At 37.7% G+C, this 14,754-nt stretch overlaps 1 protein-coding gene across 1 annotated transcript in view; it reads right to left on the reverse strand.

Annotated features, from left to right (window-relative positions):
• Positions 1 to 14,754, reverse strand: part of LOC132160265 (carcinoembryonic antigen-related cell adhesion molecule 3-like) — a 387,492-nt gene that overhangs the window by 66,676 nt on the left and 306,062 nt on the right. Inside the window, exon 4 of the mRNA XM_059570008.1 lies at positions 14,520 to 14,725. Coding sequence (XP_059425991.1) covers positions 14,520 to 14,725 — 206 coding nt within the window. The remainder of the gene's footprint in view (positions 1 to 14,519; positions 14,726 to 14,754) is intronic.

Raw genomic sequence — 14,754 nt, forward strand, 5'->3', positions numbered from 1 at the left:
GTGATTGATTGGTTAGCTGGGCCAGTGTGTGCTGCGATTGATTGATTGGTTAGTTGGGCCAGTGAGTGCTGCAATTGATTGGTTAGCTGGGCCAGTGTGTGCTGTGATTGATTGGTTAGCTGAGCCAGTGTGTGCTGTGATTGATTGGTTAGCTGGGCCAGTGGGTGCTGCGATTGATTGGTTAGCTGAGCCAGTGGGTGCTGCGATTGATTGGTTAGCTGAGCCAGTGTGTGTGTGGCAGCACTCTGCGCCTGGTCGTGAAATGTCATTCCCCCTACCATAGTCACCTGCTTTGAGCTTCAGTACAAAAACAAATAATCCTGAGCGCAATTTAAACCTGAATGATTGTAACCACTCTAACCTCGTCTGTCTTGGGACAGCTAGCCTGTTTCTGACATAGTGATAACACTTGTTGTCTTCTCTAGTGCAGCTCAACCAGATCTCGTCCCATTCGTCAATCTTTGTGATATCACAAATCCTGGAAAATATGCATTGTAGTTCAAACAAGTCGTTCATTGTAGTTTTTGAAAAGTGATTTCTGTTAAATAAAATATCTCATTTTATAGTGGATTTTGTAACTTTGCAGATCATTTTTCAAACAGCAACACTACAGACTAACTAAATTTGAAAAAGTGTAAAAGCATAATAGGATCCCTTTAAGCTCAATAATTTACTGTTGTGTAAACTCCTACTTGGGTCAAATACTATTTTACCAAGTTTAAAAGACAACCGTGGACATGGTAATGTGCTGAAAGTTAGTTGGGCCAGTGTGTGCTGCGACTGATTGGTTAGTTGGGCCAGTGGGTGCTGCGATTGATTGGTTAGCTGGGCCAGTGTGTGCTGTGATTGATTGGTTAGCTGGGCCAGTGTGTGCTGTGATTGATTGGTTAGCTGTGCCAGTGTGTGCTGTGATTGATTGGTTAGCTGGGCCAGTGTGTGCTGCGATTGATTGGTTAGTTGGGCCAGTGGGTGCTGCCATTGATTGGTTAGTTGGGCCAGTGGGTGCTGCCATTGATTGGTTAGTTGGGCCAGTGGATGCTGCGATTGATTGGTTAGTTGGGCCAGTGGATGCTGCGATTGATTGGTTAGTTGGGCCAGTGGGTGCTGCGATTGATTGGTTAGCTGGGCCAGTGTGTGCTGTGATTGATTGGTTAGTTGGGCCAGTGTGCTGCGATTGATTGGTTAGTTGGGCCAGTGTGCTGCGATTGATTGGTTAGTTGGGCCAGTGGGTGATGTGATCGATTTGTTAGGTGGGTCAGTGTGTGCTGTGATTGATTGGTTAGCTGGGCCAGTGTGTGCTGCGATTGATTGGTTAGCTGGGCCAGTGGGTGCTATGATTGATTGGTTAGCTGAGCCAGTGTGTGTGTGGCAGCACTCTGCGCCTGGTCGTGAAATGTCATGCCCCTTACCATAGTCACCTGCTTTGAGCTTCAGTGCAAAAACAAATAATCCTGAGCGCGATTTAAACCTGAATGAATGTAACCACTCTAAGCTTGTCTGTCTTGGGACAGCTAGCCTGTTTCTGACATAGTGATAACACTTGTTGTCTTCTCTAGTGCAGCTCAACCAGATCTCGTCCCATTCGTCAATCTTTGTGATATCACAAATCCTAGAAAATATGCATTGTAGTTCAAAAAAGTCATTCGTTGTAGTTTTTGAAAAGTGATTTCTGTTAAATAAAATTTCTGTTAAATAAAAAATCTCATTTTAAAGTGGATTTTGTAACTTTGCAGATCATTTTTCTAACAGCAAGCTCAAACAGCAACACTACAGACTTAAGTTGAAAAAGTGAAAAAGCATAATAGGATCCTTTTAAGCTCAATAACTTAGGTCAAATACTATTTTACCAAGTTTTAAAGACAACTGTGGAAATGGTAATGTGCTGAAAGTTAATGAACAGGAAAAACAATGTTTTTTTTTTTTTTTAAGTGTTACATATCTTTGCCATTGCTAATCCTAATTACGAATATTACACAGTCTTGTTTCTGGTGATTGTTTCCATGTCTCACTGCAAAACTGAATAGCAGAGTATGCAAGGCTTCAATGATTCATGGATCCATTTCATTTGTTACACGGCAAAGCTGTTCTGTGAGGCTATTAACTGTGTGCTCTTAACTGCAGGCAAGAAAAACACTTTTCACCTGCAAACTAAACCTCAAACCAATGGCCATTATCATGCACAAACTGTTTGTCCACCCAACAGATCAAACCGAAGAAAACCAACCACAGCAGGTTTCAGTTTGACTCAGAAAATGAGCTGCTTGTCACACCTCAGACTGGCTATGCAATTTGCAAAAACTGAATGATCATAAAACTATTTTAAACCATTTATTTCATCATTAAATTTAGGCTGACTATTCTAATAATCATATGCAAAAATGTTCTAGTCGTCTATTTGTACGTATTTAACATGATCAAACATGGCATTTTAAATAGATAAAAATATCTATCCATCTTCCATTCGATAAAGGTTTTTTGAGAATAGGTTTCCGACCATTCACAGGTAAAGTTAACTTAATAAATGTTTTTGGCCTGTATTATATATGACTGTACATTGATTGATTTATTAAATTAAATTAATTAAATTAAATGAACTTCCATTCAATGTGATTGTGTGTGCACACACTGGGAGGATCAAACTCTGTCAGAGGAGGACTCACACACCAGAAAAACGGTTTGAGTGTTAGCAGTTATTAGATCAGACACTGAACTGGTAAAGAAAATGTTTCATGCACTTGCTTTATTCTGTTTTGGCTGGTTACATTTGACTGGTAAGTTATAAAATCATTCTTACAACTTAATTTCTTTCTATTTCAGCGCAATAAAGCAGCTGCTGGTTAAGAAGAAATAATCTTCATTTGCTGTTGTTTTTTTTCCCAGGTCTTTTTTGTTTTATATGAAAGTAATAAAATTCTCCAGCAGAATTAAATTATGTTATTGCTTTACAGGACATAATTTTCAAATGCATTAAAGACTACATTATTCATGTCAACTTCTGTTTTATGTGGCGCTCTGCTGCTGTTATTCATTTCACATTTTAATGTTACAAATTGATCTCATGCTTTGCAAACCAACAGTTAACAGATGTGTTTTTGTTTGTTTGTTTAGGTGTGTTTGGTTCTGAGACAAATGAAACACAGTCAGTGTCAGTGATGGAGGGTGATTCTGTCACTCTTCACACTGATGTTACTGAAATACCTGAAGATGATGAAATAATGTGGAATTTTGGAGCTGAAAACTCTCTGATAGCTCAAATAAACAGAGCCTCTGGAATCTTCTCCACATATGACGGTCCTGATAAGAGATTCAGAGACAGACTGAAGCTGGACAGACAGACTGGATCTCTGACCATCACAGACATCAGAACTCAACACGCTTCAGAATATAAAGTTAAGAGAATTGCAGCTGAACTCTCATTAAAAACATTCAGTGTTTCCGTCTATGGTGAGTAGAGATCATTTGTCTCTTTCTTGTTATCCAAATATATATATATATTTATTTTTTATTGAAGGAATATTACAGGTTCAATACATGTTAAACTCATTCCACGGAACAAATCTGATTATCAAGAAAAAAGAAAAAAGTACACTGTTTAAAGGTTACAGTGAGGTTATGAGGAATAGAATACATTTTTGGCGAGCTTTAATAAAAAACATGTACATTTAATTCTAATTGTAAAACTTTTTAAAGCACTTGTTCAAAAATATTTAAACAATTACCGACTGTCAATACACCAAGGTTGCTGTTTTTCTTCTTTTCTTATATTTTCCAGCTCATCTGCCCACACCTAACATTATCAGAGATAATTCACAAAATCTTTCATCATCTTCATCATCACAGCAGAATTGTTCATTGTTGTGTTCAGTGGTGAATGTGGGTCATGTGACTCTCTCCTGGTACAAAGGAAACAGTTTATTGTCCAGCATCAGTGTGTCTGATCTCAGCATCAGTCTCTCTCTACCTCTGGAGGTGGAATATCAGGAGAAAAACAGCTACACCTGTGTGATCAACAATCCCATCAGAAACCAGACCACACATCTCAACATCACTCAACTCTGTCAGATTCACTCAGGTACGTCACCGGTGATACTTTTGGTGATATATACAACCCGAATTCCGGAAAAGTTGGGACGTTTTTTAAATTTTAATAAAATGAAAACTAAAGGAATTTCAAATCACATGAGCCAATATTTTGTTCACAATAGAACATAGATAACGTAGCAAATGTTTAAACTGAGAAATTTTACACTTTTATCCACTTAATTAGCTCATTTAAAATTTAATGCCTGCTACAGGTCTCAAAAAAGTTGGCACGGGGGCAACAAATGGCTAAAAAAGCAAGCAGTTTTGAAAAGATTCAGCTGGGAGAACATCTAGTGATTAATTAAGTTAATTGATATCAGGTCTGTAACATGATTAGCTATAAAAGCTTTGTCTTAGAGAAGCAGAGTCTCTCAGAAGTAAAGATGGGCAGAGGCTCTCCAATCTGTGAAAGACTGCGTAAAAAAATTGTGGAAAACTTTTAAAACAATGTTCCTCAACGTCAAATTGCAAAGGCTTTGCAAATCTCATCATCTACAGTGCATAACATCATCAAAAGATTCAGAGAAACTGGAGAAATCTCTGTGCGTAAGGGACAAGGCCGGAGACCTTTATTGGATGCTCGTGGTCTTCGGGCTCTCAGACGACACTGCATCACTCATCGGCATGATTGTGTCAATGACATTACTAAATGGGCCCAGGAATACTTTCAGAAACCACTGTCGGTAAACACAATCCGCCGTGCCATCAGCAGATGCCAACTAAAGCTCTATCATGCAAAAAGGAAGCCATATGTGAACATGGTCCAGAAGCGCTGTCGTGTCCTGTGGGCCAAGGCTCATTTAAAATGGACTATTTCAAAGTGGAATAGTGTTTTATGGTCAGACGAGTCCAAATTTGACATTCTTGTTGGAAATCACGGACGCCGTGTCCTCCGGGCTAAAGAGGAGGGAGACCTTCCAGCATGTTATCAGCGTTCAGTTCAAAAGCCAGCATCTCTGATGGTATGGGGGTGCATAAGTGCATACGGTATGGGCAGCTTGCATGTTTTGGAAGGCTCTGTGAATGCTGAAAGGTATATAAAGGTTTTAGAGCAACATATGCTTCCCTCCAAACAACGTCTATTTCAGGGAAGGCCTTGTTTATTTCAGCAGGACAATGCAAAACCACATACTGCAGCTATAACAACAGCATGGCTTCGTCGTAGAAGAGTCCGGGTGCTAACCTGGCCTGCCTGCAGTCCAGATCTTTCACCTATAGAGAACATTTGGCGCATCATTAAACGAAAAATACGTCAAAGACGACCACGAACTCTTCAGCAGCTGGAAATCTATATAAGGCAAGAATGGGACCAAATTCCAACAGCAAAACTCCAGCAACTCATAGCCTCAATGCCCAGACGTCTTCAAACTGTTTTGAAAAGAAAAGGAGATGCTACACCATGGTAAACATGCCCCGTCCCAACTATTTTGAGACCTGTAGCAGAAATCAAAATTGAAATGAGCTCATTTTGTGCATAAAATTGTGGTGATGTTTCATAGTGTTTGTTGTAGAGCAAACAGATTGATTCATTTTGTTCATTACAGATCAGAGCCTACCTTTATTGAATGTAGTGTTGATTTCTGCATCTGTTGGATCTCTGTTGATTGTAGCTGCAGTCGTGGTGTGCTGCATCTGCAGGAAAAGTAGAAAAACAGGTCAGGAGAACAAGAAATTAATCTGTAGAAATATATTTTAAGATACATTGTTAAAATTATATTGTATATATATATATATATATATATATATAAAACATTTATTTAAAACACCTGTGATTTATTAATGCAGTGCAAACCCAAGAAGACGACTCTGATTCAACATTGTGCAAAACAAAAATACAAAAAAAGGTAAGATGATTCATGACTGTGTTGCAAGAAGTTGTTGCAGTCCTTTAATCTGATTGAAGATTTGTGTTTCATGTGTAACGGACAGATAGTGAACAGACGTTGGTGGTCTAGGGGCCCAACTACAGCACTATGACCTACAGTAGCCAAATAGGAAGATTATCAAAGAATAGTTTAAGCATTTTTTTCCATTTATACAAAGGTTTGCACTTCAGTGTAAATACTGAGTAAATCTTTCCATTGTTAAGGCTATTATCATTTTGTAGGGCTAAAAAATACCCGGGCTATCACAAATGAAAATGTAAGCATAGGAAATGCATTTAATTTACTGGGGGATTTCCAACAGTAATACATCCCTACTGATAAACTCTTTAACAGGTCTTAGTTCATCCAGTTAAGCAAAATGTAATGACAATCACCTTTTTTACTTTTTAATATGACGATAGTGAATGGTGAGGGTATGCTTTTTTTTCTTTTTCACAAGCCAAGTAAAACGTTTCTAAATAAGAGCCGGAGTCTTTTGTGTTTGCCGTGGTCATTGATGCTGTTGACCAAGCGCCCTGATCGCTCCCGAAAGCTCATAGATGACGACAAGCTCTAAATTCGACCACTTTTACTTTAGAATTTTACCTGGCTTGTAAAATAGGTCAATGTTAAGGTCAACATGTACACTTGCTTAGAACTGGTCCATAAAAGGGCGACATTTCACCCCGCACATTCTGATTGATTTGTGGAATTTATTTGTAAGCAATAATGTCACTGGCGTAATTTGGTCTTATCAAGTGGTGGGTTTTTTTCTAATGTGGATAGAGTTTACATCTGCTTTAAATATCCATGATGAAAGCTATTTTAACTCCATAGATAGCCTAATATTAAAGAGATTTTATGGAAACCTGCAGCAAGCCCGTTATGTATTGCGTGTGGCGATTAAAGGGGCCCACGGGGTGGGGGGCCTCAGGCCAGCATAAAAAGATGCTCAGGACAGTTGACAGACAACTGCTGTGTATCGCCACGAAAGCGTAACATTTTCACATGTTTTTAAGCCTTGCCAATTTAAACATTCAAAAGAGTTTAAAGGGTTACTCGTGGGCGCGGTTCTCACACGCAGAGAACCGCGTCTCACGGACAGCAACACTGAACTGAAACACTCACAGACTGAACAAAATGAAGCACTGCTTGGTGATTGGTCAACAAAGTATTGATAGTCGTGTAAAAATTGTCATATTAACAGTTGTCTGATGTTTTGGTTGACTGTAATCCTTTATATTAAAGTTATCTGACATTATCAAGATGAATTTGTCCGGACAGTTTAACTCTTGAGATCTTGTCCTATTTTATTACCATTTTCTAAACTATAGCAAATAAACTGAAACTAATGTGAGAAATGTTGAAGGTGTCTTAATAAATTCTGGAACAGCCTGCACCGGGCCCCGCTAACCCCAGCTACGGTCCTGCTCGCTGTCGCATCACCTAACAAGTCCAGCAATGTTACTAAATCATTTTTAAGTCAAGTGTGCATGAAAACTATTAAAAATATTTGCTTTGAGCTCAGACTGTAATTTCTGCAGTATACAACAATTTGCATTGGCTAGCTGTCAATAAAATATCATATCAATATTCCTCAAATTTGTATAGCCTAAATATTAAACTTATTGATATGGATTATTGTGTGTTTTACTACATTTATGAGAGAGGTGGCCTAATATAAACGACACAAATCGTGCATGTTGCCAATGGAGACAAAACGCTGTGGTGGTGATTAAATTATTAAAACTAATTTAGTACTATAACGTACAGGGTCCTGCAAGAAAAAGACAAGACCGGCAAATCCGTGGCCACAGAACAGCAGAATATGAACGCAAATTTCCTCCTGTAGAAAAAACAAATACTTAATAGTGCAAGTCTGAGAGTACAAGTGCAAGTCTGCAGCCAGACCATCTTGGTAAATTTGGTTAGCATTAAAAAAAAAAAGGTTAAATAACGCCCACACACTCACTGGTGCTGTAACTGACCTATTTAACTGCGCAACAGAGACACGTTTCTCTTTTGTATACGGAGCAAGAAAATCACGTTAAAGTAGCCCGCGTGGAGTCTCTGAGTCGCCCGCCGAGCACCTTCTATAAATAGCCTGAATTGTAATCTTTCATTTTTTTATGATAATGTTATAAAATGAGAAAATAACTATTGGTGACATTTCATATACCATTAAAACATAATAAAATAATTCAATAATTTAAAATATTTAGAATCTGCACGTCTCTCTATCTCTCTCTCTCTCTCTGCGTCTCGTGCGCGCACCTCTCTCTCTCTCTCTCTCTCGCTCGCTCTTCGTCTCGCGCGCGCGCACCTCTCTGTCTGTCTGTCTGTCTGTCTGTCTGTCTCTCTCTCTCTCTCTCTCTCTCTCTCGCTCGCCCTGCGTCTCGTGCGCGCACCTCTCTTGTTCTCTCTGCGTATCGCGCGGCAGAGGAGCAGCGTTTTAATTTAGTTAAACACAGATATTATGTTGCTTTTCTAATTTTACAATTTACATACAAGTAGGCTATGTAAAGTATATCATTCAGTCACTATTTAATATTTATGCCGTTATTCTTTCTCCCTTTCCCCCCGTGATTTTGTCTATATCGCGAATATAAGACGACCCCCCATTTTTTAGGACAAAAACGCCTATTTTTAGGACAAAAAAACTTGTCTTATATTCGGGTATATACGGTAATTATATATTCAATAGTCATAATATTTAACAATATTACTGTTTGTTGTTGTATTTTTCAAAACTTGAAACTGTGTGTGTGTGTGTGTGTGTGTGTGTGTGTGTGTGTGCGTGCGTGTGTGTGTGTGTGCCTATATCAAACAAGTAGCCCTCAAGACTATTTTATCCCTTCAGGGAGCCCTCACTCACAAAAAGGTTGGAGACCCCTGATCTAGATAGCTTTATGATTGAAGCCTAAACTATTAGCTATCCCAAATATGAGTATAAAAAGCATGGACATGGCAACACTCCAATATCGAAGTCTTTGAAGCACAGGCTAAACAAAACATGACGCCTCGTGTAGAGTTAAACTTGTCTAACGTAACTATTCTTTGGTGACTGTATGAAGGTACTGTAAAGTAGGGGTGTGCCGGTACTAGTACCGGTACCGAACGCTTCCTGGGCAAATTCCAAATGTAAGTGATCATCCCTATCCCCTTGGATTGGGGACTTTGGAGTGAGTAGGGCATGTGCGTGACATTAAGTAGTCGTTAGGAATGCACTTTGCTAAAGGAGCAATATAATTTCCTCATTATCTTCAGCTGGGATGTTCCTGTGACAGCGCAGCATGTGTCCGTCAGCAGATGTCGCTGTTTTACTGTTATAAATGTTTATTATTATTATTATTTTTTATTGTATGTTGTTAGCATAACCGTTGCAAATAAACATAAATTTTATATTTAAATACGTTTTAAAAATATGCTACACCGTAAAACCCGACCAGTAAACTTAACTCAAACCGTTTGAGTAAACAGATTGCCTTGATTTAAACCATGTAAGTTTTAAAACTTTGCGATTAAGTAATGAAATGATTAATTGAGTGATAATTGTGAATTAGTGATGAACGCCTGATAACCTGACTGACCTTATTTCTGCCAGACGTCTACAGAAGATCTTATTGAGAATGAACTAAGGTTTAGATGTTGATTTATTGTTTCATTTGAAGTAACCATGTTAGAGATCAGTGTTTGCTTTAGTTGCGCTCTTGACCCTTGACCTCAGTCTTCGTGTTTTTGTTAACAGCTGCTGTTAACAAACAGAATTACTGAAGAAAAGAGAAACACAAGAACTACTACAACTGACTTCAGACACAGCCTTAGATGAAATGAACTGAAATAAAATACATGAAATCTCTCAAGATCTGATTAAACAACCCCACAAACAGCATCACCAGCTCCACTTATTAATAACCAGACTGACTTTATTTCTGTCAGACGTCTACAAAAGATGTCATTGAGAATGAACTAAGGTTTAGATGTTGATTTATTGTTTAATTTGAAGTAACCATGTTAGAGATCAGTGTTTGCTTTAGTTGGGCTCTTAACCCTTTACTTCTGTCTTTGTGTTTTCTCTGGCTGTTATAACTGTGTGTTTCTAAAACATGTTTGTTATAACTCTAACACTCAGAGGAACCACTAACAGGTATTGGTTGTTATGCAGCTTACTGGTGATGACAATCATCAATTATGCAGCTGTTCAGAGTTCAAAATCTGAATAAAGAGGTGCTGCATAATTAGTTAAGTTTATTTTAATGGAAGTCTCTCAAACAGCTGGTGGCTTCGTCGTCGCGATCCGTTTACATAAAATTATCAAACATTTTGTGCACATACATCTTTCTTTTATGGCAGCAATTAGTCACACACAGACATCAATAATCAGAATATGAACCTCTACAATGGTGACAAATAAAATAAAATAAAACATGATGCAATGCATGCTGGGTATTATTATAGTACAAAGCTAATCTATGGCTCCCAGCATGCTCTGCTCTATTTTATTTTTATTATGGTCACCATTGTTGAGGTTCATATGCTGATTGTTGATGTCTGTGGTGACTGATTGACACCATAAAAGATCAAAGAGTTTGGAAAGTTCGTCATATTAGCTGATAAATCACAGAACAACTGCTTTTTAGAATCACTTTTACTATATTATTTAACTAATTACACAACACCCTTTTCATCAGAGGTTACACTCTGAACAGTTAAATAATTGATGATTATCATCAATAGGTTAAGTAAAAAATGCTTATGGCATTTCTTCTGGGCTTTTGAGATACAACTAATATGTTTCAGAAACATGTGGTTACAATAGCCAGAGAAAACACTAAGACAGAAGTCAAGGGTCTAGAGCACAACTAAAGCAAACACTGATCTCTAACATGGTTACTTCAAATGAAACAATAAATCCACATCTAGTCCTTAGTTCATTCTCAAGAAGATCCTCTGTAGACGTCTGACAGAAATAAAGTCAGTCTGGTTATTAATAAGTGGAGCTGGTGATGCTGTTTGTGGGGTTGTTTAATCAGATCTTGAGAGATTTCATGTATTTTATTTCAGTTGATTTCATCTAAGACTGTGTCTGAAGTCAGTTGTAGTAGTTCTTGTGTTTCTCTTTTCTTCAGTGATTCTGTTTGTTAACAGCAGCTGTTCATCACTAATTCTCAATCAGCACTTAGTTAATCACTTAATTGCTTAAATGCAAAGTTAAAAAACTTACATGGTTTAAATCAAGGCAATCTGTTTACTCAAATGGTTTGAGTTAAGTTTACTTGTCGGGTTTTACAGTGTTGTAATGGAATGATTCGTAACATTTTTATAATTGTAACGAGTAACGATGCAGCACATAAAAAAATATCGGAGTAAAAGTATCAAACTCATCGAAAATATGTACTGAAGTAAAAGTGGAAGTAGGAGAAAAAAATAATACTCTTATAAAGTAGGCTACAGATACCGCCTTTTTTATTACTTAAGTACAGTAGTGAAGTAGTTCTACTTCGTTACTATACATCTCTGTACATTACTAATGTATTGTTGTAAATGTTATTCATAGAGCATTATAAAGTTGGTCTGCTATTCATTTTCTGTCATATCAGCAGTTTCCTGATTGAGTTTATGTCTTCTTGCAGAAATCAAAGACGGATGCTGTGTATGAAAATGTTCCTAAAAAACGATGATCAAATACTGTTTCCACTGGAACTGAGTTCATAGGACAACAACTCACACATTTGTGGTTTTGTTCACATATTCTCCACCGGATGACTCCGTTTTATTTTGCCACTTTGAATTAAATCCTTTTAAGCCTATTTCAGCAATATTTTTTTTTTTTGCACATATAGCCTCTCAGTTGTTATTGTGGTGTGTGAGATGTTAGTGGCTCACAATAGCGCATCATTCAGACACTCAGCTAAATATTCTCTCTCATATGGAAATATAGATACTTTATTAAAAATGTATTCCATTCTTCAAAGTGTGCCCCCTTCTCTGTAATGTACTGGTCTAGTTGTGTGCATTATAGTGGTCTATAGTGTCATCAAACACAATGTGCTCTGCTGGACATTTGAGCAGATGTAGCACAAGCACAACATCACTCTCCAGTGTCCAAAGAACAAAATCACATCTTCAATAGCACTTTTACTATAGACTGTACAGAAAAAGCCTTTTACCGGAAAGGAATGTGCTGTAAATAAATGCTGCTGGAAAAAACACCAAAGAATAAACAGGCTAATGTTAAAAAAAAAAAAAAAACACTGACCGATACCAAACTCATTTAAACAGATATTTCCATTTTGTTAATTCAGCTGTAGCCTACACATAATTCAGGGCAACACACATTCAATATTTTTGGGTAATGTATTTATATATTGAGTGCACATAAAGGGAAATATTTTATCTTTATTAAGTTAACTTTAAGTATGTAGCATTTGGACCAATCAGACACACAGCTATTTGTTATATCTAACAAATAATATCTAACGCCTCCTCATCTAACCAAAGGGTCTATGGACCCTTCCCCCGAAATACAACTATCACCTCAAAAAAGGCAGAATAGGCCTCTGGTTCCACAGCTACCAAAAGGCACACAATCTGATAACACTAGGCAGTCCTGTTATACTGTTTTTGTTTGAGCATCTGTAACTCGCTGAACTTTTATCATGATAAACAGTGTGAAATGTGAAACAAGATAACACAGGATTCTGTTTACCTGGAGTTCAGAAAAAAAACTGTTAGTTTCAGTAGTTATTTCCAGCAAGAGAATCAAAAATGTAATGTAAAAATTTTATCCAACGATTGGGTTAGTCCAGGTTTAGGCAAGTTCGGTCCTAGAGAGCACAGACCTGCAGAGTTCAGCTTCAACCCTAATCAAACACACCTGAACAAGCTCATCAATCCATTCAGGATTACTAAGGTTCAGGCAGGTGAGTTTTTTTTTTAGGGTTGGAGCTGAACTGTGCAGGACTGCGGCTCTAGGACCGAACTTGCCTACCCCTGGGTTAGTCCATATTTGACCTAAAGTTGGGTTGAAATAACCCAGCATTATTTTTAAAGGAAGAACGGCGCTCCTGCCTCCTGATGCCTGTTTGAACAGTAATAAACTTGGTTAAACACTGCTAAGTTTGCTGAATAAAGACAAAATATATGTATATTTTCATACAACAATTCACATATTTCCATCTTGTTAAATCAGCTGAATATAATTCTCACATTTCATTGTTGCTCTGCTCTCGAAGGAAACCACAGCAGACCATGTAGCTAATGTTGAGCTTCCTGAGTTTGAGTCCCGACTTGCAGACCTTTCCTGATCCAGTCCCTCTATCTCTCTCCCACTTCACTTCCTGTTCACTTACTGTCCTATTGAATTAAAGGCATAAAACACCAGAAATAAAAACGTACTGAGACTTGAACCCAAGATCTTTGGGTTACAAGTCCAGCTCACTAACCATCAGGCCACAACTGGCCCTATGCTTGTGAAAAGGGGGAGGTTGTGGCCTGATGGTTGGAGAGTCATCTGATAGCAGCAGTCATAATTTTATCAGTGAACAAAACTTTCACTAACGTTACCAATCTGATCTTGAAATACCTGTTGATAAAAAGATACTTTTTCTGAGTATACCCTAAATGACAAATTATCTGACTGGTGTTTTGCATAGGCCTAGATTATACTTCTAGTGAAGAAACAAAAACAAAACAAACCTTTTTAATACAAAAACTAAATGGGAATTGAACTCAGATGTTGGAGTCCTGTTTTTGATTCAAATAAACAGTGTGAAAGTTTTGTCAAAATTGAGGCATTTACGTTTGTGATCTGATCAGAGACAGACTGGTCTGCTCCGATTCAGAAAAAAAAATCCCTGAAAATTCATATGAATTAAAATGTAATTAAATATAGTGACGCCATCTAGTGTCCAAAATAAGACTTTACCTACAAAAACAATAATGGCTTTACCCCTTTACCATTAGGCTACACTATAGTTCTTACAGTAGAAATAATGAAAATAATTTAGAATACAAATCAATTACACCGTTAATGAAAATAATTGAAGCTGAACAGATACATTTTAGCAACAGATCAGAACATTCACATCATGTTATTGTCCAAGCTCCTCTGATGAAATAAACAGCTAAACTGAAATAACACCTTTAAGAAAAATGGGTTGCATTAGTATAGCTTTAATATGATCTTAAAATGATCTAATATGATGTGCGCTGTTGAGAATTGTATCTGATCAGCAGCCTCAGTGTCATGAGATGTCCCATTAGAAGCTGTCTTGATTAGAGTTTCGGTCTGTTCAGGGGATCATCAGTGTTGCTTGATTTTAACTGATAAATAAACCTGGCGTTGTTTTTAAAGATCAATCCACTTTCTCATTTAGTGGACCTAAAAACATTGAACTGTATTCTAAAATAACAAGGAAACATGCACTGAATGACGAGATGATACTCACCAGAGACAGTAAGAGTGAAACTCCTCATGATGCTGAATCTGCTGCTGCTGATCTGTAGTTTATATTCTCCAGAGTCTGTGATTCTGGTGTCTGTGATGGTCAGAGATCCAGTCTGATTCACCTTCAGTCTGTCTCTGAATCTCTCTTTACACTGAACATCTGAACAGATCTTACTCTGATCTCCAGTGATTTCAGCGATGAGAGAGTCATTAAAATACCATCTGATCGCATCAGTTGTTTTTTTTATTACACGAGTGTCTAAAGTGACAGATTCTCCCTCCTTCACTGACTTTCTCTTCATTTCATCTCGTTCAGCAGCAGAAACACCTGAAACACAAACCAACATCTGCTGGAGG

Source organism: Carassius carassius, chromosome 16 (assembly GCF_963082965.1).
Source record: "Carassius carassius chromosome 16, fCarCar2.1, whole genome shotgun sequence".
In the NCBI taxonomy this organism is placed as follows: Eukaryota; Metazoa; Chordata; class Actinopteri; order Cypriniformes; family Cyprinidae; genus Carassius; species Carassius carassius.